General features: G+C 37.2%; 1 protein-coding gene across 2 annotated transcripts in view; it reads right to left on the bottom strand.

Annotated features, from left to right (window-relative positions):
- The window catches only part of CDH20 (cadherin 20), a 191,845-nt gene that overhangs the window by 40,185 nt on the left and 125,326 nt on the right, over positions 1 to 26,334 (bottom strand). For both annotated transcript variants that reach the window (XM_034432966.3, XM_034432970.3), the window contains exon 3: positions 12,009 to 12,350. In XM_034432966.3, coding sequence (XP_034288857.1) covers positions 12,009 to 12,251 — 243 coding nt within the window. In that variant the 5' untranslated portion in view covers positions 12,252 to 12,350. The remainder of the gene's footprint in view (positions 1 to 12,008; positions 12,351 to 26,334) is intronic.

Below are 26,334 nucleotides of genomic sequence, written 5' to 3'. Positions count from 1 at the left end.
TATCTATTAATTTGGAAAAGCTGACATAAGCGGGATCCATCTTATAACATACTGTACATATAAATATTTACAGGAAGTACAGGAACACAGCACAAAAATTACTTTAAAAGAATAGTAAAATATACATTTTTCTCCCTTTTAATGACCCTGCATCAGGATGGCGTTTGGGTGACTGATTGGAGCTGAGCATTTACTGGCTGGATGCCCTTCCTGACACCTATGTGGAGCTCACAGCAAATATTTTCTCTTTGTGGCCAGAGTGAGAAATATTTGCCACTATCTAGGATCAAACTCACAGCCTCCTGATTGTGAGGTAAGAACTCCACCTCTAGACCACAATGCCGCACTCAGTGAAATATACAAGAATAAATAGTGTTAAAAAAACATGCATGAGTAAATGCACATATCCCCATGCCCCTCACACACACACCTGTCTTAATTAAAGTAAAACTATACAGGTTTAAAATATAGGAAGATAAAAAAGCTTAAATTGCCTTTGCTTGACACTAAGGGAATAGCACAATGGGAAGGTAGGGAAGTTTCTTAAGGGAAATATTTCAGCAATATGACATGACTCAGAAAGACTATTATCTAATGATGAGTTATCACATCTTGAAGGCCTCTAAATGCCATAGAAGAAGCTTTGAAGTCTGTCTCAAGGAAAAGGCAGGTAAAGGGTGATATGGGAGCCCACCATAGCTTGGATTTGGAAAAGTATACAGTTCTTGATCTACAATGGCCTTGATGGTGAAGGAAAAACAAAGCACTGGAGCTAGGAAAAAGCACTAAAATTTTCCACGTTATTGTCCTTTTCCTTTCCCCATCACTCCAACCTGCAATTACTTAGTGAATCATAAAAATATACACGTGAAATAAGTCATTAAAAAAAACAAAGCTGCTATGTGGTCTACATGTTTGATCCCAAAGCTATTGCTTCTTTGCATTGTAATATCCCACTCCTAATCAATAGTTCTTAGTTATGCAAGATTAAATCTAAAGTACAAAAATAACAATGGCAGTGAATTTATTTCACAGAATATATCGTAGCTAAGCTAAGGAGAAATTTATAATGTGAACATTATTTAAAAAAACAAGATAAGGTAAATACAATTGTTTGGGACATCTTTATGCACTTGCACACTGTTACAGATGATAATACATGATAACATGTTAAAGGAAGTTAATGAATTAACACATTGCACAGTAATTAATTAGTTCTGAGTCCACTTTGATAATCTGGGAAGCGAAAACATAGATCAGCAAAATCTATCTTTTACGAAAACAAGAACAATTCAATTAATAACATGCCCACCATTTCCTTGGAAAAATAGTTGAATAAATATTAAACATACACAATTTGTGGCTTGATTAAAAAGTTTGTGGAGCCATAATTAGCAACAGAAGATTGAATATTGTGTTTGTTTTTTCAGAGTTCACATGTATTGATAGGGAAAAAAAGTTGAAAAACCAGGAGTAAACACTGCTCCTTTTATTGAATTTAGAAGATGTCTAGCAGTGTGACTGAATCTCAAAGTCCACAAAGGAAGACCCATTAGCATATTAATCCTGGCCACAATAGCTTTGTCCTATACCCTTAGTTGGATTTTACAATTTCTTGCTTTCACTTGTACATAATTCTAGGGTTATTTTTGTTTTTTTTTACAAAATCATTTGGTAAGTATAAAAAAACAAAAACAAATGCAGCCCCTAAGTAGCTCATGAATAGGCAGCGGAAAACCTTAGGGCAGCAATGATGTTAAAACAGTTGTAACGCGTCAATTTAATTTTTGTTACAAATTATGCGCTGAAGCAATATAATGCTGCAAAACAAACTAAATAAAGCCTCCCAACCTCTCCATCCTTCTTGCTTCTCATTAGAGTGGATCATTTTGGAACAGTTGGGTTGTTCAGCAAATAGTTTATGCGTTTAAAATATTTATATAGTCACCCATCTTATAGCAAGCTCTGGGTGGCTCCCAATCAAAATTTAAAACATGCACCTTGTCTGTACTACTTGGTAATACATCTGAAAAACTTTATCCTGAAAAAAAAAAATCCCGTGAACTCCATAAAATACTTTTAAAACCAAACTCCTTTAAAAAACAAAGAAAGATATTTTGATTACTGTATAAATATTTCTGTGGAATGAGGTGAATGAATAAACAGCTAAAGCTGCAGTGAAAGAGAAGTCTAAATGGGAACACAGTTTTTTTCCTTAGAACTACAAGCTTCACAATGAGACCAATTCTTTCATGTTAATACTCATCAGTTCAACATTTCTTCCTGGTGTTCCAAGAACAGAATCTGCTCATCTGGCACAGACTTCTAGAGGAGGCCTGTTGAAGGTCCTTGCTCTTTGTAAAATAAATGGGGGATGGACCAATTAATATATCTTCTCAAGAGTGATCTTTTAGCTATCAGTTATTTGGTGAACCATCAAAGGTAGCAGTAGTTCCTGTTTCTATATTATTTGTGTTGATATTATATATTAAATTGTTGTTCACTGCCCAGAATTTTTATAGATTGTTAAATCTATAAATGGAGACTCTAGTAAGAGTGCAGAGAAGAGCAACAAAGATGATTAGGGGACTGGAGGCTAAAACATATGAAGAACGGTTGCTGGAACTGGGTATGTCTAGTTTAATGAAAAGAAGGATTAGGGGTGACATGATAGCAGTGTTCCATTTTCTCAGGGGTTGCAACAAAGAAGAGGGAGTCAAGCTATTCTCCAAAGCACCTGAGGGCAGGACAAGAAGCAATGGGTGGAAACTAATCAAGGAGAGAAGCAACTTAGAACTAAGGAGAAATTTCCTGACAGTGGAACAACTTGCCTCCAGAAGTTGTTAATGCTCCAACCCTGGAAGTTTTTAAGAAGATGTTGGATAACCATTTGTCTGAAGTAGTGTAGGGTTTCCTGCCTAAGCAGGGGGTTAGAGTAGAAGACCTCCAAGGTCCCTTCCAACTCTGTTATTCTGTTCTGTTCTGTTCTGTTCTGTTCTGTTCTGTTCTGTTCTGTTCTGTTCTGTTCTGTTCTGTTCTACTCTACTCTACTCTACTCTATTCTATTCTAAATAACCACTGCCTGTGAGCAAGGCGCCCCCATTTGCTTAGTCTGTAAGCAAAAGCAGGTGAAAAGCTAAAAGGAAATACTGTTTGGCTATCTCCTGGGCCTTTAGTGTTGAGACACTTGACTAATGTCACAAGAGATCGATAAAATCAAACTTTATTTAAAAAGGACAGGGAAAGAAAGAATATAAATATCCCCCTTTTAAGTAGCATGTAGAAACTTTCAGCGGCAAAGGATATGAAAAATACGGAGCTGTTCAACAGACAGACAACATCAAGAGAACCTCTAGTAGAAAAATCTAGTGCTTGAATGTAATGCAGAATCTAATGCTTGAAGTTGTTCACAGGATAATAGATCTGCTATTAATATAGAAAGAACTCTGATGTAAAGACTTGCTAATTTGCTTAAGACATACAAGGAGTAAGCATGTGTAGAGATCATAATAATCAGTAACAACAGGTTAGTTATTTAGCTTTGTATCTCCCATGCTGGAGAGGTTCAGAAGAATCTTAGGGCTGCTGAGGTCAAAGAGGGCCAAGAGGGATACTCTAGCTCAGGTCTGCAACCTTAAACACTCAAAGAACCATTTGGACCAGTTTCCCATAGAAGAGAAAACACCAGAAGTCACAAAACCAGGGAGGGCATGGCCAAGTCAACATCACTCCCACCCAGTCACATGACACACACCCCAGCCACCTCTACCTAGGTTTTGTGGCTCCTGGTGTTTTGTTTTCTGTGGAAAATGGGTCTCTCTCTTTCTCTGTGTCTCTTCTCTCCTCTCCTCTCCTCTCTCTCTCTCTCTCTCTCTCTCTGTGTGTGTGTGTGTGTGTGTGTATGTGTGTCTCTTCTCTCTCTTTCTCTCTCTGGGTCTTATCTCTCTCTTTTTCTTTCTTTCTCTGTGTCTCTTCTCTCTCTCTGGGTTTCTCTCTCTCTCTCCCTCTCCTTCCCTCCCTCCTTCTCTCCCTCCCTCTCCTGTGGGGGAGGGAAGGGACCCCTGAATTGGTGCTGGGTGGTAGGAATCTGACGTCCGGAGAGAGAGAAAGAGAGAGAGAACAGATGTGAAAGATCTGTTCTAAGAACCCTAAAAAAACCCAAAACCAACAAGTGAGTGCATGTTTGTAAAGCAGCCCCCTTCCCAGCCATTCTGCATCCAGAATATATATATATCCCAGTGGTGGGATCACTTGACAGGGAGCCGAAGCAGAGGGGCGAAGGAGCCGCATGCGGCTCTGGAGTCACGGGTTGCCGACACCCGCTCTAGCTTCATCTTGATTCCACCAGAGGGAAGTCTAAACCATCCTAGCTCTGTATCCCAGTCTGAAATCCAATTGAAAAATTGGATACAGTATTTCTACCAGTATCCTCTGAAAGAGTGCTAACCATCTTCTCAACAATCTTCCATAAAAATTGAAAGTTTTAGTCTCTGTAGAGACTAAGAAAGATTATGTTGACAGAGATATGCAGGAACTGTTACCTAGATAAAAAGGATTAGGGTTAGTGCTAGGGTTAAGTTAACCATTTTTAAAGTCCAGAATAAGATATCTGTCAGAAACAACTCAGGCAGATAGCTACCTAATTCACTGAACAATAAAGTGGAAGTGTAGACTTTCAAGATCTGTAATCATAGCCAATCTCAATAGAAGTAGTTTTAACATTCCTGTAACATTGATTTTCTGGTCTGATCTATCTAGTGGGACTGGCAGATACTGACCAAAAATTGTCCATCACTGTGGGATACAGCAGTGGTTTCTTAAGGACGGGGTGGAGCATTGCTTCTTTATGATGTAGCACAAGCTACCCACTTTCTCAAGGAGGGATTTACCACTGCCTGGATCTAACCATGTGGTCTCCTGGGTTACTTTGACCAGCTTGGGGGGACATGACTGTAATTGTACCCACAGATCCAAAGAGTCATTGGGACTCACAGGTTTGAGCTATTCTCAGCTAATCAAACCAGACCATGTCTCAGTCAACTCCAAAGAAGCTGCATACTCTAGCTCTAAATGGATACAAAGAACTTTATGCAATAGATGCCTTTGCAGAGCACTGGTAGACATTCCCTTGGCCTTTCTTTCTCAGGAAGGATAGGATCATCTTAAATAGGGCTGCCAGCTGATTATCTGCAGATGAGATAAGAGCAGAAAAGGAACCATATTTTCTTTCAATGATTACCTCACAGTAAACCTAAATAAGATTTTACCTGTATCTAATCATATTTGGTTCATCCTCTTCCTCCAGTGCTCTAAGGTTCTCTTTTGTCATTTTATCTTTCATTGTTCTGCAGAGAACCAAGGGGAGATGAATGAGTCCATTCAGGCACAATCCAATCTCTGACCATGATTGTGCCCTCTTTCCAGGCAGTGGCTATGGCCTCAAAAGAACCAAAAGAATCACAGCCTTACAAATATCCCCATATTCCCTGTGAAACCTTTTTGCAGTGAGGAAAGACTAAAGAGGACTTCAAAATTGACAGATAGTGATCTGACCATGACTAAGGATTAATAGTTAATATCACCCAACTCCAGATATCACGTTCACTACTCTGGTATAAAAGCAGGTCTAATGTGTGACTATTTCTGTGAGCCAGGCTTTTAATAATCCAGGTCAGGTCTATTGTTGCCATGATGCCATGGAATCTGGGTTGCTTTTGACCGCATACCAAAATTAAAGGAAAATGAAAATATACAGTATGAACATCTGGGCAATTCTGTTGCTAACCAGCCACAGTGGAGAACAGCTTTTTTTCAAGAAAAGAGGTAAATAGAGTCTCTTTCCTTTTCTGCCCTCAGACTGAGGTGCTGGGAATTTATATCAGTGCATTTTATGATCCATTGAAGGGCCAATTTTTGGTTTAGCCTATAGCCCACTTCTACCTGTTGTTCTGTGCTGGTTTAGGGAAGTGCCTAAATTAGCTGAACTGACCATGGGATCACCTCAATGTTGAAGTCTCTTGCCCTAAATACCTCAAGCACTTAAACTCCCAGATTATACCATACATTTTCAGGAACACTGTAAGTCTATGTTAATGTTATGGCCTGCTGGCGGCCAGCAAAGCTGGCAGCAGAGTAGGACAGTGAGGAGGTTGGGGAGGAACGTGGGCCAGTCCTGGGGGCTGAGGAAAGCTTGGACGAGGCAGAGAGGGAGATAGACAGCAGCAAGGCAGAGGAAACAGCTGGAGCCCATTCCCAGAGCTGCCAGAAGACAAGAACAATTAAGAAAGCAGGGTCGACTTGGGACTAAGGCCACACCTTGGAGATAATTGGCCCCTCCCATAGGAAATAAAATGGGCTTTTATTTAAAAGCTCAGGGAATGGGCTTTTGCAGGAAACAATTCGTTCATTCCGTGACTCTGAGAGACTCTGTTCCAAGTTTTGCCTTGTACTGCAGTTGGAAACAATTTATGTGGCAGCTTGCCAAACGAGATAAAGTGTGTTGATAAATATTCCTTTGAAAAACTGTTTGGACAAACGTTGCTGACTGTGAATGAACATAATTCACAGTTGTATAAATAAAAGAGGTTTTGCCAGTAATTCCTGCCTCCTGCTTATTAAGGGAGCCTAGGTCAGAACAGTTAGGCCACCCCTGAATGCGGCTGTGATTGAGAAAAATTATTTTAAAACCCCATATGTTTTTGTATATCTAAGGATAATTTAAACAAGTGTTTTTCAATTTGGCAACTTTTAAATATTTGGACTTCAACTTCCAGAATTCCAAAGTCAGCAAGCATTTCTGGGAATTGAAGTCCGCACATCTTCAAGTTATCAAGTTTGGGAAACATTGATTTAAGCACTGCTCCCTATACCAAGGAGGTTGATTCTGATTTCTACTCCATCTGTGATGAACATAATGGGTAGGGCTTAGACTCAAATCTTAACTTGATTCAACCCTCTAAAATCACTGTGCTTTCCATTAATTATGACTAAAAAGACAACAAATGGCAATTGCTTTTGTTTTCTCCTGTGTGATACTGCATCTATTTAATCAATTTTCCGCCCACATTCCATTAAAAGCAATCTGAAATTGAACTAAATTTGCAGAATTATATCGTCTCATGAGATTGTAACACATGCCAAATTGAAGACAAAACATGGGATTTTTTTTTTTTTGTCGTTAGAGATTTGCCAATAACATTTTATTTCTTGGCAGAATTGAAAATAATGTTCAAGCAGAGTTGACTCTTCTGAGGGGATAAATCTGCCAGGTTTCAGATGATTAGGTTCAAAGGTTTTGTTTTTGGTATCCTGGTTAATGAAAAATGTTGTTAAGACAAATGTCCAAAAAGAAAGAAAGAAAGAAAGAAAGAAGGAAAGAAAGAAAGAAAGAAAGAAATATATAAAGCTGATTCACAGTAGAGTTTTAAAAATAAATACGTCAAATGGCCTGCTGTGATACTCTTCATTTTCAATTCACTAGTGACTCTTTGATCAATGTATGAAAAGTCTTCAGTACTGTGGCCTTCAGGCTAATGAATTAATCCTCAGACAGCTCTTATGATGATTTGCAACCCTTGAACTAAAGGATGGAACCTAGAATTGTGTCTTTTTCTACAAATGGTCACATCTGTTAGATGCGAGTGAGGACAATTCTAAACTCTCTCTGGTGGTTCCAATCCAGATGCAGCCACCTATGTCTATATCTTGTTATATAAAAATGGTCTCATTTCTTTAATTAGGATCCCTTTCATACAATTCACTTGTAGATGAAAATTATAGATATAGAAAATTACTTTTTATAATAATTTAGATACTACAAAAGAAATAAATTTAAATTTATACATATATCTGACGACGTATGTATATCTTGTTGGGACACCTAAAACACTGAAACAAAAAGCTCAGGTTCATCTTCTGATTTAGAAGAGCAATCAGTTTAAAATCCATAAGACTATCTGGGAAGTAATTTGGAAAGAGAATAAGCCCCATTAAGGAATTTAGTAGCATTTTTGTTCTTTACTATAATGTCTTAAAATATTGTTGCTTCTTACAAAAGGTTTTGGTGAAGATAAATTAAAGGTTTTACAAGATATGTAGTTTTTGGGAAACTGACCTTGGTAATGCATTATAATGAATATTTCTATGCATGCTTGTTGCAGTCTGTTAGCATTGTTAATGACTGATTTTAAAAAAGTTTATTTCACAATAGCATTCTTATCTCACTGCCTGCACACCACAGAAATACACAGTCAAGGTTGGAATATACTTCTTATAGCTGACCTTTTTGATTTCGGAAAATTTAGTAGACTGGGACCCCTCCTCCACCTTTCTAGCACCCCTTTCTCAATTACATATGAATTGACTGAGACCACTAATCCATGTAATCCGGTACCTGCTACTTTGAGTGACTACAACTCTCCCAGGCTTTCCTTTCCAACCTCTTTTAACTGAAAATGCTACACAAGGAATCTTAGACCTGAAACAATACACTGAGGAAATCACTGAAATATTCACCTGCAACTTCACTAAAATGTTTATTTTAAGTGTGTGAAATCCACCATTAAGAAATGATTTATAGGTAACTCTGAAGGATTTTTAAAGTTCTAAGGAATCACCTGTGAGTTGGCTTGTGACTGTGGTAATGATCTCTAGTTTACGATACTGTTAATTTGATCCAGTTTAGATTAGAGATTAAGGTAGTAGGCAAGAAAGTGAGAGACAGAGTTCTAGTGCCACTTTAACCAAAAGCCAGCTGGGTGACCTTGGACTCTCTCTCTCAGCCCAACTCACCTCACAGGGTTGTTGTGGGGAAAATAGGAGGAAAAAAAGGTGTGTTAGATATGCTAGCTGCCTTGAGTTATTTCTAAAAAAATACAGTAAAAGTGGGATACAAATAAAATAAATCTCATTTCAGAATGGAGATACCAATTTATTGGGGTTATGATAGGAACAAAAATATCATGGGTTATTCTTAAACTCACAGGCATATCTTAAGTTGTCTATATCCTGTTCCTTTTGTATTAACAATACAAAATTGACAATAATGCAATGGTTTTTAGTGAAGAGATTCACTCCATTATGTGTTAAAAAAAATACAGAGCAAATATGAAATGGTTTGGGAAAATACTAGGATCATATTGTAAAATGACCCAAAACACATTGTTTAATAGAATTAGTTGCAAATAAACTCTTAATTATTGAGTAGCATATACAGTTCCCATATATAATGACACATTTTTGGGCAGTTTTGAAATGCATTTTAAAGAATTTAACAGAAAATTTGACAGAAACACATATTTTAAGAGAAAATACAGTTTCAAATGTAGAGTTAACTACAAGGTAAATGATATGGTAGATAAAATAATTGCAGGTTGATGAAAAACCAGGATCAAATATTATGAGTAAACACATGTGAAAGTGACCGAGATTAGAAATCCTGGCCCTTCCCAACTGGTACTTTCTGCATATGATGAAGATCTAACTTCATATTTTGTACATAGCATGGCTAATAGGAGTTGTAATCCAGCACATCTGAAAGACACTTGGTTTGGAAAAGCTGACCCACCCACATAGAGCAGGAGTTCCTAGAGATTTTTAGTCAATGGATGTTATTCTCAAAATGCCAAATTCAGGGCTGGCTTAAGTTCTTTGTAGGCTGTAACCATTCATTCATTCATTCATTCATTCATTCATTCATTCATTCATTCTGCTTTTTAAGTAATATATCCCAATCATATTGGATTTTGTTTCTAAAAAAGATACATAAAGAACAGTATCATATATATTTTGAATGCTATTGATAATATAAATGTTGAAAACAAGAAAACGGTATTGTTTTCTCTTATTGTGGAAAATGTCTTTGATAATTTTAAATGGCCTTTTATATTCACAATATTTAATATATTGATGAACCGTAGGGATTTTCTTGCATAGGGCATGGCATTTAGAAAGAACAAGAAGCAAAATGGATTTCCTTTTTCCTTCCTTTTTCTTTCAGCTTTTGCAAGGAAGATATGACAAATAATAATAATAATTAGGAAACAAATTGGAAAATTAAGAACTACATAGTGTATGAAGGTGAAGTTGCACTTACAATTATTCAGCCAAAGGATTCTTTAGAATTAATAAGCAATATGGTTTGGTATAAGGATATTGAATTAATTAATAAGAACAACACTGAAATGGAGTTTCCCTAAAGAAAAAAGGCAACATTTGCAGCAAATGGGATTCAGTATTACCATTAAAGCAATTAAGTACTTGGGAACTCACTCAATAAAAACAATGAGTATTTGTAAAAGAATAATGACTTCTAGACTTAGAAAAATATAATTAAAATTATATTAAATTTATTTAACATATATTAACATTGTCCTGGAAGAACAGCAGCAACAAAAATGGATATTTACCAAGTTTCGATTTTCTATTTGTGGTACGAAATCTCGTATAAAACTACCAAGCCAGCTTCTAACTTACATCACAGACTGGATTTTATAACCTTATGTTTGGGTTACTTCTATTTAGAGAGCAGCTCTCCAAACAGCTTGCATAAATAGCTTTAGTTTATAAAAATAGAAATGCAAAAACTATAATACATTATTCAGTCAAAAGCAGCAGATTAAAGCTATGGAATAAACACAGAAAAAGAATGAGTCCAGATTCATTGGCCCTGGCTCAGTGTTAAATATTTATTTAATGAAGCTGAATATACAAAAATGTAATCTGTGGAGAGAGAATAATTCATACAGAATTATGAATTTCTAATTCTTAATAAGACAAAGATGAAATCCTTTAAGACTCTCTCTTCACAATGGTCAGAGTCATCTTCAAATAAGCAGTATAGTTCAAAAGGAATTGCAAAAACAGGGCAGCATATTTGGACTGAGTATGACTAGAATTCTGAACTCTGAAAACTTTGCAGAGTTTGTTTGCAAGCTCTGAAATATTACATAGAAATTAAATAAGTTAAAGAGTGCATGATTAAATCGATGCAGAACTGAAACAGTATAATTGATATGGAACAATGGGAATATAATGCATTTAACCTAACCCTGATACCGAAAGAAAATTGGGTATAAGATGTTTTACTATTAGTACATTATGCCAGTGCTGATTCTCAAAATAGATAACTCATTTTTTAAAAATTAATAATCTGGTTGGAATCACCCATTCCTATTCACCAACAATATTGTAAATAAAAACTAGCTTAAAATCCTGGGTGAATTACATTATTTGGAAAGCTGAAAAGACTTAAATGATATGATTAATTTCCTCTTCTTTTACACTCTGGGAATCATCTATTTGCATTCTAATACGATCAAGAACCTTTCATATTAGAATGCAAATAGATGACCCCAAATTTGTTGCAATTGGTTGTTTGCCATTGTTTAGGAACAGGGGAATGTATAAATGAACAAATAGGTAAGAGGAAAAATTAATTCCTGCTTTCAATAGCAATTCATATTTAAGACACTATGATTTTGATTTCACTTCAGCCTTGGCTACAGATACTTGGGCAACGGTTGGGAAATAAGTTCTGAATACAGAAACAGTTCTTGTTCAAAGGCTTTCAGAAGGAAGCCAAAATAAGCCACTGCAATCCCTCTGTGTCCCCACTCTCTCTTTATCAATCTGTACCAGTCTGTGCACTGATACGGAAGCAGTTCAAATACATGCTGACAGAGATTTTGTTAGGAAGATGTCAATTACAGCTGGTAATTGTCAGTGCTGATCTTTAGGAAAAAGGTAAATCATTGACAAGTCTTTCAACACAGCTATTACTCTCAGTTCAGGGTGACATGAACAGGAAGCTCTCAGATATAAATCAGATGTCCACAAATATATATATTGCTGGAGAACAGAACAGAAATCCTATATTCTCCCATCTCTCTCAACTAAAAAAACCCCTCTTTTGTGAAATTCACAACAAACATTCTAATATTCTTTAAACCATTAACCATCTCATGACTATAGCAGATCTCTGATTCCCCATCCCACATACAGCTCCTTACCTTCCCAACGTACAAAGGATCTGTTCCCGTGTATTCTTCCAGAACGAAGAACTGGTTCCACACCCAACTCCTCTTCATTCGTTGATGAAGAAGCAAGTTGTCCGAGAGATTTTGTCCTTGGCCTTTGCTTGGAGGTCTGCTAGTTCCAGATAATACAGTCGTAATGAGGTTCATCATAAAGCAAAAACTGAGTCCAAGCCACTTCTTTGCATTGTCCATTCTGCTTGATGTCCGCATTTTCATGAGGATTGTCCTCTAAAGAATCCAATAGATAGGTCCGTGAAACTTCCAAATAAAGCCTTTCAGTGATACTGGGCAAGCACCTTAAAGGAGAATAATATCCTGTAAAGTTAAAGAAGATCTACTATCAGTTTTTTTGGGGGAAAAAAAACCCTCTTAAAAAAGAAAAAAGAAAGCTAAGGCATGGAGTATTTGATCTTCCTCATAAAAATGTAGGCCTATTGCATATAAAGGAAGCTTCTCGTTTGAAATGAAGGTAATAATTGACTAGCTAGAGAGGAAGACCTTGCTAGGAGAACTGCTGGATTTCACTTTATTATTAATTGACTTGGGTTAACAGATATTTTCTTTGGAAATATTTATGACCAAATGTCTTTGATAGTAGTTACAAGGAGAAATTCTGTTCATATAAATTATAATTCGTAACTAATAACTATGCAATGATTTCTCTTTCTCTCCCTCTCCTCATTTGACTTCTGCAACATTTTCATTGTCACCTATAACATTTTTTTGATCAGTGATATTATAACACTTTGATTTAAATTTAGCAGCTGCCATCTATTTTTCACTTTCATTATTTTTTTAGTAGTCAACCTTCAACCACTTTAAGCCAGCTTCACATTTTGGCTTGCTTTTTGAAAAACCAGTGACATCAGCTAATGCAACATTTCTGGAGTTTTGAATGCTTGGTTAATCATTATGTTATCCAAAAAAGGTGTCCTAATACTGAAAGAAACATCTCCCAATACTTCCAATGCATATAGTTGTGGGCATAGACCTTAGTGAGTCAACATATTTTTTTCCTCAGTGAATCTGAAAGACTAATTTGGACCAAGGACCAAGGACCAATATGGTTCTCCATAAGAAGATGTCTCATCAATTTTTTTAAAAATGTTAAATTAGATGGAGATTTTATTTAGGTCTTGCTTTGTGACAGTCTTTTCTTTCACTGTTTTGATGGACTTAATGAGGTGGCCTTGCAAACTTTAGTTGGTCAGTGTAATTCAAGAACATTCTTCTTTTGGGGCAAAAGTGTTAAACTTTGTATTTTTTTGGGTTAAACACATTCTCAGGAAAGATTATTTTTTAAAAGTCCACTAGGATCTAACTCTATGCTCTGTTATGAATTAGGTCAGGGGTATCAAACTCACATCATCACGGCAGCATCACGTGACGTATCGGGACTTTCCCCCCCTTTGCTAAACTGGGTATGGACATGGCCAGTGCATGATGCATCTGGGCTGCGGGCTGCGAGTTTGGCAGTCCTGAATTAGGTTACTGATTTGACTATCAGTTGAATTATTTTAACTACATGAATGAAAAGAGAATTGGCCAATCCTATTTTGCTTTTAAGTAACTTACCTCCCCCCCCCCAAAAAAAACAAATATTATTGTGAAATTGTTATACTACTCTGGAAAAGATGCATATATGTAAGTAGAACTGGTAGCCTAATCATATTTTACAGGCATGAGAAGCCAGTAGATGAACGGACACTGCAAGTCATAATATTGCCTTTTTTTTTTTAAAGTAACAAGACCAATTAATAGGGAAAAAATCAATTGTAATCATTGTTGATTAAATATTGCTGAATGTATTTTGTAAACAGAAGAACAGTAAGAAGAGGAAATGCATTCAACATGTGTTCTGAAAATTTATTTATATTTCTGGATGCAACCTGGAGTCTTTCCCCATTCTTTTAACCTAAGGCTACTGCAGCTATGAGGAAAACAACTCCTATGGTTGAACATTTCATCATCTAAACCTGTGATTTAGGTTGTTTTGTGCTGCCGTGTGCTAGTTGCTGCGAGGAGGCAGAATTAATGGTCTGAATTTTGAAGATGAAAAGTAAAAATGTCCAATTTCCATATCTGTTAACATAGACAAGTTGTGTTGAGCTACACATGTTTAAAACTTCAGATTTGTAACTATATTAGAAATACCCAAGTATTTTGATTCTTTTATCAACGATGCAAGTCAGTAAGTCTTACCAATTCGTTTTCTGACAGAACTGTCAAAATATGATATGATTCACAATAATATAGATCTCTCTCTTTCCCTCTCTTATCTCCTCCCCTTCCAAACTATTAGGACTATACAAAACTTCAAAGGAACGCTTTAATTCAAAGAAGATTGGATCAGATTGCCTCTATTGAATCAGATCTACGAATCGAAACAGACACTCAGTCAATGCAGCAAATCAAAGCAGATAGCTTCAAAGATTTGATGGCTTTCCCACTGCTTCTGTGGTCCTTACAAACAACATACAATGATGCTATAATTTCACTCCCACATAAGGGGAATGCTAAAGTTTGGTGAGAGATGTGACAGGAAATGATAGGCTCTCTAACACTGACCCTGTGTAGCTGATCAGTGGGTTTCATCATCACATCAAACTCTTGGGGTTATCAGAGATCTTTGGTATGGCAAGCCTTACACATTTTCTTGGTTCTTGAGTTGTTGAATATGACCTGCCTTTGATTTGCTTTCCCTTGGGGTAACAGAATGGTGAAGATTTGTGCAACTCCTAGCAGATTTGGGAGCCCAACTCTATTCTCAGTACCCTAAATATGGACTTAACATTGATGAGCCTAGTATGCACTTTTGGCTTTGTCTTCAAATCTATATGGTTGCAAAAGGATTAAATCTTTTGATAATAAGTCAATGGGAATCAGAATATCATTTAAGGAATTGGTGTAATTAGTTACTACTTTTAAGAATATGACAGTGGTAAGGTTATGAATAGGCTGACATCTTTCTTTGAGGCCTCTCTCTGGCATACTGTATTTCTCAGTGTATCAGTCTGCCTTTGATCATTAGTTGAAATGGAGCATTGTCCACAAGCCATAATCCTGATACAACTTTATACTGTGTACAAATCTCACTGCAGCATTTGAAACGCTAGATAACAAGCAGGGGTGGGTTCTACTTACCTTTTACTACTGGTTCGCATCACGCCCATGTGCGTGTCCTTGCTTCGCTCACGCGCACCCATACTCTTCTGCGCATATGCAGAAGCTTCTGCACATGCGCAGATCACCTATGGTGATGTCCGGGTCAGTGGGTGGAGTCTCCCACAGGTTTTACTACCGGTTCTTGCGAACCAGTCCAAACCGGGGGCAACCCACCACTGATAACAGGACAATCAAACAATCAGAGTGTTCCTTCTCTACAAAAAAAACATTGAGGACTCTTTAGTTTGGAAAATAGGTGACAAGCCATGGTATACGACAGTGATGGCTAACCTTTTTGCTGTCATGTGCCAAAAGCGGGGGTAGTGGGGGGGATTGTGTGCGTGCATGCCCACACCCATAATTCAATGCGCCCCATCCCCCCACACATGAGCGTATGACCGCCCCTCTCCCCCCCACTTTTGGCACGCAATGACATGGTGGGCCCGGTAGGCCCATTTTTTTGCCCTCCCCAGGGTCCAGAGCCTTTCTAGGAGGCTGGGGAGGGCAAAAACAGCCTTCCCCACTCCCCTGGAGGCCCTCCGGAAGCCCAGAGCCCGTTTCCTGACTTCCGATGGGCCAGGAAGGCCCGAAAATCAGCTGGCCAGCGCGCACATGCATGCTGGACTGAGGTAGGGCAACGCTCTCGTGCCCACAGATATGGCTCCGTGTGCCACCTGTGGCACCCGTGCCATAGGTTTGCCATCACGGGTATACGAAATCAGGCGCAGCATAAAATTGCCCAGTGAGCTAACTGGGAGAAGTTTTGCAAAAGATATGAGAAAGCAATTTTTCACATAGCACGTAATTGAACCATGGAATTCATTACCACACGAATGGTGATGGCCACTAACTTGGATGCTTTTCAAGAGAATTAAATAAATTCATGGGGGATACTTCTATCGGGGTCTATGGTCTTCGAAACTCGGTTGGAGTTACTTCTAGGTTGGAGCTTCCAAATATCATTTGCAAGGAAAAAAAATATCAAAGAGGGATATGTCCCCCATCTCCTAATTGAAAGCTTCCAAAGACATTTGATTAATTCTCTTTAGAGACAACTTTATAAGATAATTGAGATAAAGTTATCTTTAGAAAAATTGAAACATTGTTAATTATATATTCCATTCATCCTGCAAGTAATAGAGATCTCTGATTTCTGCTAAATATAAATTTAACAATGTTCATGCTCTGGAAACTAATTTTTTATTTAATTGTACCAGGCAACAAAACCTGGAAAGGAGAGAAAAATGTAGTAAGCTATTGCTTTTAGATTCCAATAAGTGTTTTTGAATTTGCACAGCTTAATATCATGGCTTCTGCTAAGCAAGGTTTTAATCTTATTACATTTTTATAGTAGAACCATTGACTTAATATTATTGTTATTAAGCCACATATTGGAACCACATGTTATATCTCATGTTTCTGGCAATGCCCAATAGTCTAGCCAGGGGTATATCACTATTAGATTTCTAATAGTTTTAATTCAAAATACATAATCACCATTATTTTTTTCAGTTGAAATCTTATCAAAGTTTCAAAAACCTCCACTTCCAATGTAGATTTGAGTTTATTGTGTGTGCTTTTTAAATCTCAGTTATAAACTTTAGATAGGTGTGGTTTATTCAATCCATGTAGCACATGCGTTTATTAATGGTGTGTTTGTCCCTTACAAATGTTCCATTTTTCTTCGTTTTTCTTTAACCTAGTTCAGAACCACTGGATTAGGCAATTAGAAATTCTGTAAATGTTAGAATATTGTAAATGTGAGGCAGAGGGTAGAATAATGATTAAAGAAGATGATGCATTATCGTTCACTTGTTTAATAGATAACTTCTATTCCATATCATATTTTTGTTAAAATAAAAGTTTGGTATTTTATTTATTTATTCCTTCCCTAAATTGTAATACATGTTATTATATTCCATACATTCAGATAATCAGACCTGAAAAAAGTGACTTATGACCATTTTTCACACTTATGACCTTTACAGCATCCGCATGATCATGTGTTCAAAATTTGGATACTTGGGAATTGATTCATATTTATGATGGCTGTAATTTTCAGAGGTCATGTGATAACCTTTTGCGACCTTCTGATGAGCAAAGTCAATGGGAAAGCTGGATTTACTTAACAATCATATTAACTTAACAATTGCCATGATTCATTTAACAACCACAGCAAGAAAAGTCATAAAATGGGCCAAAACTCACTTAACTAATGTCTCACTTAGCAACATAAATTTTGGGCTCAATTGTGGTTGTAAATTGAAGACTACCTGTGTGAGATGGAAATAAAAACCTAAGGATAAGAATAAATTATTGATACAATAATAACAATAATGAAGAATGGTAGAAGAATTTGTTTCCAAATAACACTTGGAAAATGTAATGTTGGAAGAGATGGGCTAGAAAATTGGAAGGATTTGTTAGAAGAATGAGCACTAGCTAGAATGAACAAGAACTCAGGAGGCCATAAAAATACTCCTCTCTATCAAATCTGTCCAAAGGTTCCTAATCAGTTGAAAATAATAAGCAAAACAGAACAAGAAACAGTAAAACTTGATGTAAGATCTACCATATTTTTTGGAGTATAAGACACACCTTTCCCTTCCCGCCCCAAAAAAGAGGGTGAAAGTCTGGGTGCGTCATATACTCTGAATGTAGCCCCACCCAGCCTCGCAGATGGAGATTTCAGAGGCTGAAAGAAGCTTCTGAAAGAAGCTTCTGAAAAAAGCCTCAGAAACGAAGCTTCAGAAAAAAAGCCTCCAAATAGAACTTCAGAAAAAAAGCCTCCAAATAGAACTTCAGAAAAAAAGCCTCTGAAAGGCTTTTATCTAAAATAATATGGCAAGCAACAAAAGAAGAATCAGTAAAAGGTCTAACCAAACTATGCTAACAAATCTGGAGAATGACACAGTAACCAACAGAAGAGGTTAATCTATATACCAATACCAAAGAAAGGAGACTGAACAGAGTACAGATAGTCCTTCAGAATAAAAGCCTCTGAAAGAAGCTTGAGAAAAAAAGCGTCCAAACAGAGCTTCAGAAAAAAAGCCTTTTTTTCTGAAGCTCTGTTTCGGAGGCTTGCAGAGGCAGAAAAAAAAAAGTTTTTTCTGAAACAGAGTTTCAGAAGTTTCAGAGGCAGAAAAAAAAAGCAAGGCACAGAGCTCACAACCAACGAACCTGTTGCTAAAATTCACTTCTGGGAACAGCTGATTGGGGGTATTTCGGGAGGCCGATCCACCCACCAATCAGCTATTTTCTTATTTTCCTCCCCAAAAACTAAGATGCGTCTTATACTCCAGTGCATATTATACTCCAAAAAATACGGTAATTTCCATCTACTGTGCTTGGATACCTCTTGTTAAACTGTTCCTTGTAATTAGGAGATTAATCTATCAATCAGTCATTGATAAAAACTACAAACAAACTGCTGGTCTTTGACTCAAACAAGAAAGCAAAACCATTAAATTACGCTCCCACACTTCTTTTTCAGAACTTAGTGTGTTTTCCATAAATAGAAAAGCAAAAGAAAACTAGTTACTATTACAATATTTTTGCAGTCCTGCTGTCTATCTTTTTGCAGTTTTCTGAAGCATCAAATTATTCAGGAGGCCTTAAAATAGTTTTAAACAATCTTCTGCTTACCTTGGAGAGCCATAAAATCTTTCCAGATCAGCAAAATTCAGTTTGGGATTTGGGATTCATCCAAATCCTATCCACAACCGTAATCCTACGACACAAGGATCTTAAAAGCATAAGCCACCAAGAAGAGATGCTTGTCATCTTTTTTGCAAGCAGTCTTGTTTACTGAACATCTATGCATGTCAGTAAAGTTTAAGATAATAAAGAAAATAAATGATCCAGAATTAAACTAATTCTCATTGGAAAAGGAAGGCTTTAGTTTGTTTGCTTCTGCAGGGAAAAATTAATGGCCAGACTTCTGAGTGCCTGGTCAAATTCTTCCACCCAAGAAGACATGAATGTAGAGAAATGGCTTTGGTGGAATTTTCAACAATAGTCCTCTTTCTTATTGAAGAAATTTCATTCAGACTAAATATAAAACAGTGCAAGTAAAGACTTGCTCAAATTGATCTCAATGGCTGGTAACTTCATAGACATATCCATGTAGTTTTCTTGATAATAATAGAGAAATGCTTTATCACAGCCTTCGTCTAGAATGTTTGTTCAACTTCCCACCTTAGAGTAGTATGCTAGGATTTTCTGGCAATACTGACTTTATTTCTATATCATATGATGTAGTGATTAGGATATTGACTTAGGGATAAGAAGATCCAAGTTCTAGTGTATATAGTGTATGTATGTATGTATGTATGTATGTATGTATGTATGTATGTATGTATATATTTGTGTGTATACACACACACACACATGTGTATATGTGTGTGTGTGTGTGTGCGTGTGTGTTTGTGTGTACACTTTTCCCCTCAAAATAAGACATCCCCTGATAATAAGTCCAACCGGGCTTTTGAACGCATGGCAATAAGGCCAAGCGCTTATTTCAGGGTTCAAAAAAAATATAAAACAGGGTCTTATTTTCGGGGAAACACGGTATATATATATTCACACTATATATACAGACATACTTGTATATGTGTATGTATATGTCTGTGTGCAATATTCTGAATATTGTGGTATGGCTCAAAACATGCACAAGTATGTACATTAGGAAATTATGTAAAAATATATTAGAAAGAATCATTTGTTGAATGTATGCATATTTGGAAAGTTTATAGGATTTTATGCATTTTTTTTCTGGCCAAATTTTCTTAATATAGAAATAGAATGAAACAAACATGCGATATCAGAATGCTAGACTTAGTTAGCCCTCCTAGTACAGCTGAGTGAGAAACTGTACAAAAAAGCAAATAGAAGTAAATAAAGCTAAGCAATTTTTAAGGATTTGATTTATAAGGTAACCCTCCTATATCAAACTGACCTTGTTGATAACTCTTCCAGATGTCCTTGTTCTGAGTCCTTCTATTGTCCTAGTAGTAGGTGTCAAATTGATGGCAACTATGACAAAGGTATGCTGCCAGCTGGAATGGCACAGAAGCAACCATATTCTGGACACTCTCTCTATAACTCCATTAACAAAATGGCCATTTTTGAAATCTCATTGCTGATAAAAGCTATATGCTGAGCAGTTCAAAGGAAATAACAAACACTGACAACAATAATCAAATGTGGGCGCCAATCTTTTCAGTAAAGAGGGGAAGATTCTACAAATTCTAGAGGATCTTAATTATTGCATGCAATCTTCTGTATTCTACTTAGTATTCTACTAAGAACAACCTCCACTGAAGAGAATAGAATCTACTGTCAGAAAAATATTTCGTGATGAAATACATATGATTTAATTATATTAACACTCTGTTGTGTGAGAAATGCATTGGCTTCCTGTTTCTTTCTGAATGAAATTCAAAGCGCTGGACCTCGATTTTAAAGCCTTTCATGGCACAATGCCAGGTTTATCTATAGGTCTGTCTTTGCCTAAGGAAATCTACCCATCCTACCAGGTCAGATAGAGTGGGCCTGCTCCTAGTCCTTTTCCTTAAACATTGCCAACTAATGATTGCTAGGAAGCGACTTAATAGCTGGCCATCTATCGACCTATAAGAAATCACATTCAGCCAGGCACCCAATAAATACTACGTATCAGTGGTGGGTTTCAAATTTTTTTACTACTGGTTCTGTGGGTGTGGCTTGGTGGACTGGCATGGCTTGGTGGGTGTGGCTTGGTGGACTGGCATGGCTTGGTGGGTGTGGCTTGGTGGACTGGCAGGGGAAGGATACTGTAAAATCTCCATTCCCTCCCCACTCCAGAGGAAGTTTACTGCAAAATCCCCATTTCCTCCCAATCAGCTGGGACTTGGGAGGCAGAGAATACAGGTAGATGGGGATGGGGCCAGTCAGAATTTTTACTATCGGTTCTCCGAACTACTCAAAATTTCCACTACCGGTTCTCCAGAACTGGTCAGAACCTGCTGAAACCCACCTCTGCTATGTATACAATAGCCCAAATCACACATTCTGGTAGAGAGGATGGGTTCTAGCATGAGTTTAAAGCTTGGAAGATTAAACCTCTGGTGACCAGCCCAGATTGGATCCTGCTAGAAAGTGTGTCTTTTCAATGGAAGGCCCCTGTTGTATAGAACATCCTTCCCTTTGAAGTTTGGTAGGCCTCGACTCTCCTAGAATTCTGTCAAGCACTGACTTTCGGCCAAGCACTGGGAGAAGAAAACTATATGACTTAGCACCAGGTTATATTGTTTTTAATGTGCTTAGTTTTATAGTTTCCCCATGGTTTTTATGTTTCTCTCTTTACTTTTTGATTTGGAACTGCCCAGAGTTGGCTGTAAGATGGGCAAGTATGTAAATGTTTTAAATAAGCCAAACTAAATAAATCAGCAAAAGATTAGTTTTGATTAAATGGATTATACCAGCCTTTTAAAAAAATCTGCTGCTTTATTGTGTGCACTATTTTCTCATTCCTGCCAAATACCAAACATGGGGTAGTTTGCATGCTAATGTGAATGAGTGCAGTAACTTTCAATCCCTTGCTGTGCTTGATGCCCAATGTTTGCTAGTATCATAGGAGCCAATGCTTTCAACATTATCATTATTATCTTTTACTTGGTTTGATTAATTAGCAGAGCAAAGGTAAGATGCACTCTGTATGCATGCATGATTAATGGAGCTATTTACTTAGGTAGTAAAAAGCAATTACTGGCTAATCTATTCCTCTTTGTGTGTTTTTTCTAAAAGTTTCACAGCTCAGTTCAGATATATAAAAAGCACAGCCTGTAGGGACGTAGGAATAAAATGTTTATCCTCATGATTACAGTGATTCATGTGATTGCGAATTCCAGCCAAAGTTTCCAATCATATAAAGTGATAACCATGTTCAATCTAATAAAAATTAATTTTATGTTAGAGCTTTTCCATCAATATGGTGATGAGGGAACAGAACTGGAGAATCCATCCCTTTTTTCTATCTACACTAAAGATTGAATAAAACTTTAATTAAAGCTTCTGTTACGTTGCACATAGTTTTCAATCTTTGGAACTGGTGAATAATGCCCCTGGAATTATGGCTGCTCTAGATGAAACAAACTGCAAATCGCTGTTTCATAGAATTGCAAACTGAAGAATCTAAGATCCAAATCATAAATCATACCGCCAAATCATAAATCTGAACCTTGGGAATGATTCCCTCTCAATTCTAGATCAATTATTGAAACCATTGTTATGCTTATTCTATACTTCTATCGAATAAGACATATTCATCTTTCTCTCTCTTTGAATCTCAAGTCCATTCAACTTTGATCACACATAGAAAAAAGCCCACTGACCTTAAATGCATACAGGCCTTAAGAAACCCCCCACCCCCCCATATATTCAATCTCTCTATATTCTCCCCTTCATCACTGGTATCAACAGCCTTTCAATATGAATTAGAGCCTTGCTGAAGGACAGAAGAAAATACCTGAATGAAATGAGAGAAAGTGCACTTAATTTATTTTACAAGAATTTCCAATGACTTTCCTTTTGGCCAAAATCTTTCAGACCCTGATCCACTTGCTTGAAATATTCAGTGAAAAATATCAGACAATACAGTCATAATGAAGTATGTTATGTTCAACAGCTTCAATTAATTATTTGAAAAGTTTCTTTCAGATTCTCTTCTACTCCAAAATAACTGGCTTGGCCGTGATTTCTCCACATACTGTTTCTTTCTTTCTTTCTTTATGTGGTGTTAGATGAAATGAGAAAGATGAGAAAACTAAGTTGGAAAGCAAAATTGAGTGTTTGACCTAATTCCACAGGCACCAGGTTTTTTTTTTAAGGGACCAACAAGTTTGAACATGTCAATAAAACTTACTGCACTAGGTAAAGACTGCGCCACTCTTTAATCATGCTCTTTTTGCCACAAGTAGAACAGAAGCAAGTTAATGCTGAATCCCTAAAATACTTCTGAATGTTGGTTCAGACTGACAAACATTCGGGCAATGGTTATGCAGATATCTGGGGCCCAGATTCTCCATTATGAGTGAAGATATCTACTATTAGATCATAAGAAGGCTCTAAGAAAGAAAACCAGAAAGTTTCTGCCCTACTGTACCTGGAGTTATATTGATTCTAAATAATAATAATAATAATAAAAAAACCAGTGTTGTGCGAATTCTTATACTTCTATTTCATTTGTCTCACTCTTGCTAAAGAACTTGTGAGAACAGGGCTTGGAAAAAAAATCACTTACAGTTTTAGACAGCTGCCAAGAACCTGACAATGCTGCTGTACTGATAAACAATGATCAAAAAGCTATATCTGGTAAAAAGACGATGGGTGAGGGTGAATGTAGGGAAGGATAAGGGATACCAGGCAGGAAAGAACATAAAACAATGCTTCATTACAAAGGTGCAGATCAGTTGTGGTGTTCATGAGGAAACATTGCCAACTGGATGCCTCCCTGGCATCCCTAAGTAAATGTAGAGGAGTTCAAAAGACAACCTTCAAGAAGGATTGCAAAGGGATTACATAAATATTAGTTTAGCTCCGAAAGAGGAGGGGTGAGAAAGAAACTTAAAATAGCCCCATATTGATTCTCATTGGTATGTGAGTGGGGGTAGAGAGAGAAAAACTCTGTCAGGCATTCAAGATTCAGGTATTAAATCCTACAACAATAAGGTAGAATTACAGTTGTCCTTGTGAAGTCATTTTCCTGACTTGTCTACTTCATTGTACTGACAATGCAGTCAAGGTTGTAAGATTCCAACAACCTTGCAGATCCTTCCTCTTCAGCTTAAAGTTAGGGCTTTTTCTTCCTTTTCAGTTTTTGTCATCTTGTGACAAAGAAGAACAGGGCATCACTGTTGGAGCCTTCAATTTTCCATTGTTTTATCCCTTCTTTCTAGGTTTTATTAACAAGCTGAAATTTCTATTCTTTACTAAATCCAGGGTTAATGTACAGCACCCTTTTGTCTCTCTGTGGGACAAAGGATCCTAGATCCTAGACAAATAATTCCTGATTCCTCCCCACTCCTATATAGCTGATGACATCATTACAGAGGTTTCTAAGGAATAAAATGCCTCAAAAACAAACAGAACTTGTTCTCCATAGAAAGAGACAGTGTGTCAAAAAGATTTGTAGGTTAATACTTTATTAATATCTGAAGAACTGTATGACAGATGGTGAAGATAGCGGCTATCATTAGTACTGAAAAGAATTTGTTGAAATCTCTTGCCCTGAAGAAGATTATAGACAGATTTGCTTTATTGTTACAAAATCAAATCCAAGTTCATTGATCAACTCACAATCTTTCCCCACAGCAGTTACCCCCGGATGCCTTCATTTCAGCAGTGTAATTTAGAGGAAGGAAGTTACTCCTTTACTGCTATTGTAAGGCAACTGGTAGGCAAAATACTTGCTGATCAAATCACATGGCTCTATATCTATAAATCCTAATCTAACAATCCACCATTCCTGTTTATAAAAGCTCTCTCTAAATCGTGACCATTCATTTAATCTATAATTCTTCCTAGCCATCTTGAGCAATTAAGTCACAATCTAAGGGTAAGAGCTAATGTCTTACAGCAGTGGACCATAGCTGGGGAGATCCAGATTTAAATCCATTCTTAACCACAGAAGTTTTCTAGGTCTTTGGGCAAGTAACTGTCTCTCAGCCCAATTTACAATGCAGGGTTGCTGTTATGAGGAAAAATGGAAGAAGTGCTATGCATGTTGCCCTTAGTACCTTAAAGAAAGGTGTAATAAAATTCAAACAAGCCAATATAAATTAAACTCCTGCTGATTTGACCAGAAAATAACTTTTACAATCAATAGCAACGTTTTATAAAACTCTACAACTTTCAGAGTTACATTCGCTAAAGATTATTGGTGATTCTTTTATTAGCCTACTAAAAATAATTCCATGCTAGTTCCTCTTTAGTATCGCCTCCTGATGTATTTCCTTTGACTAAGAGACTTATTCTCTGATAAACTCAGTTCAGCTCTTTAAGTTAAAATGTCTGTGTGTGCTTTCAGTCACGTTTCACTTTTGTCTCTCCTTCCTGAATATCAGGTATTCCGTTTGGTCTTTGTATGTTAAAGTGGCCTTGTAAAAAGTTTAAAGTAGTACAGTATCAAATTCTTGACTCTGGAAAGGAAATGTAGAATGGTTCCATTTATTTAGGTGCCAAAGAATCTTTAATTATAGGAGCGATCAACCTGATTTTAAAGTGCAGTTTGACCACTGAAGACTTCATACCTACTGTAGATATATATATATTTTTTAAAAAGCAGATTCTTGCTCTTCTCTATCCCCTACATCTCCATTGCCTTCCCCACCATCAGATCTGGGACTTTGGGGGAAACTGCTAGATCCATCAGGATGAAGTTTATATTGGCCCAATACCTGATGCCATCATTTTTATGGACTCCTGCTTTACTGCATAGGCCATACGTCCCAAGGAGCAAAAGCTCTGTAATATCAGGCATATAGAGCTGACTCAGCAAATAGTGAGAAAAAGGAAGAGGAATACAATCAGATTTATACAGGGGTGAAATCTACTTACCTTCCCAACCAGTTTGGAAGTGTACGCACTGCGCGCTGGCTTTGCTCACATGTGCGCATGTCATGTGCCCACGCAGACCCTCTGTGCATGCGCAAACCCTTCTGCACATGCGCAGAGGGTAAAAAACAGGTTACTTTCTGATTAAAACCAGGAAGTAACAATGACTGGGTGGGCGCGCGGAGCCTTGCGCCATCATCGCTACCGGTACAGCTGAACCGGTCCGAACCGGGAGCATTTCACCCGTGGATTTATACAATTGTACCTATTTATTAGAATAGAATAGAATAACAGAGTTGGAAGGGACCTTGGAGGTCTTCTAATCCAACCCCCTGCCCAGGCAGGAAACCCTACACCACTTCAGACAAATGGTTATCCAACATCTTCTTAAAAATTTCCAGTGTTGGAGCATTCACTACTTCTGGAGGCAAGTTGTTCCACTGATTAATTGTTCTAACTGTCAGCAAATTTCTCCTTAGTTCTAAGTTGCTTCTCTCCTTGATTAGTTTCCACCCATTGCTTCTTGTCCTACCCTCAGGTA

Source organism: Pantherophis guttatus, chromosome 3, assembly GCF_059756535.1.
Source record: "Pantherophis guttatus breed Tessera chromosome 3, ASM5975653v1, whole genome shotgun sequence".
In the NCBI taxonomy this organism is placed as follows: Eukaryota; Metazoa; Chordata; class Lepidosauria; order Squamata; family Colubridae; genus Pantherophis; species Pantherophis guttatus.
This window is presented reverse-complemented; position numbering and strand designations above follow the sequence as displayed.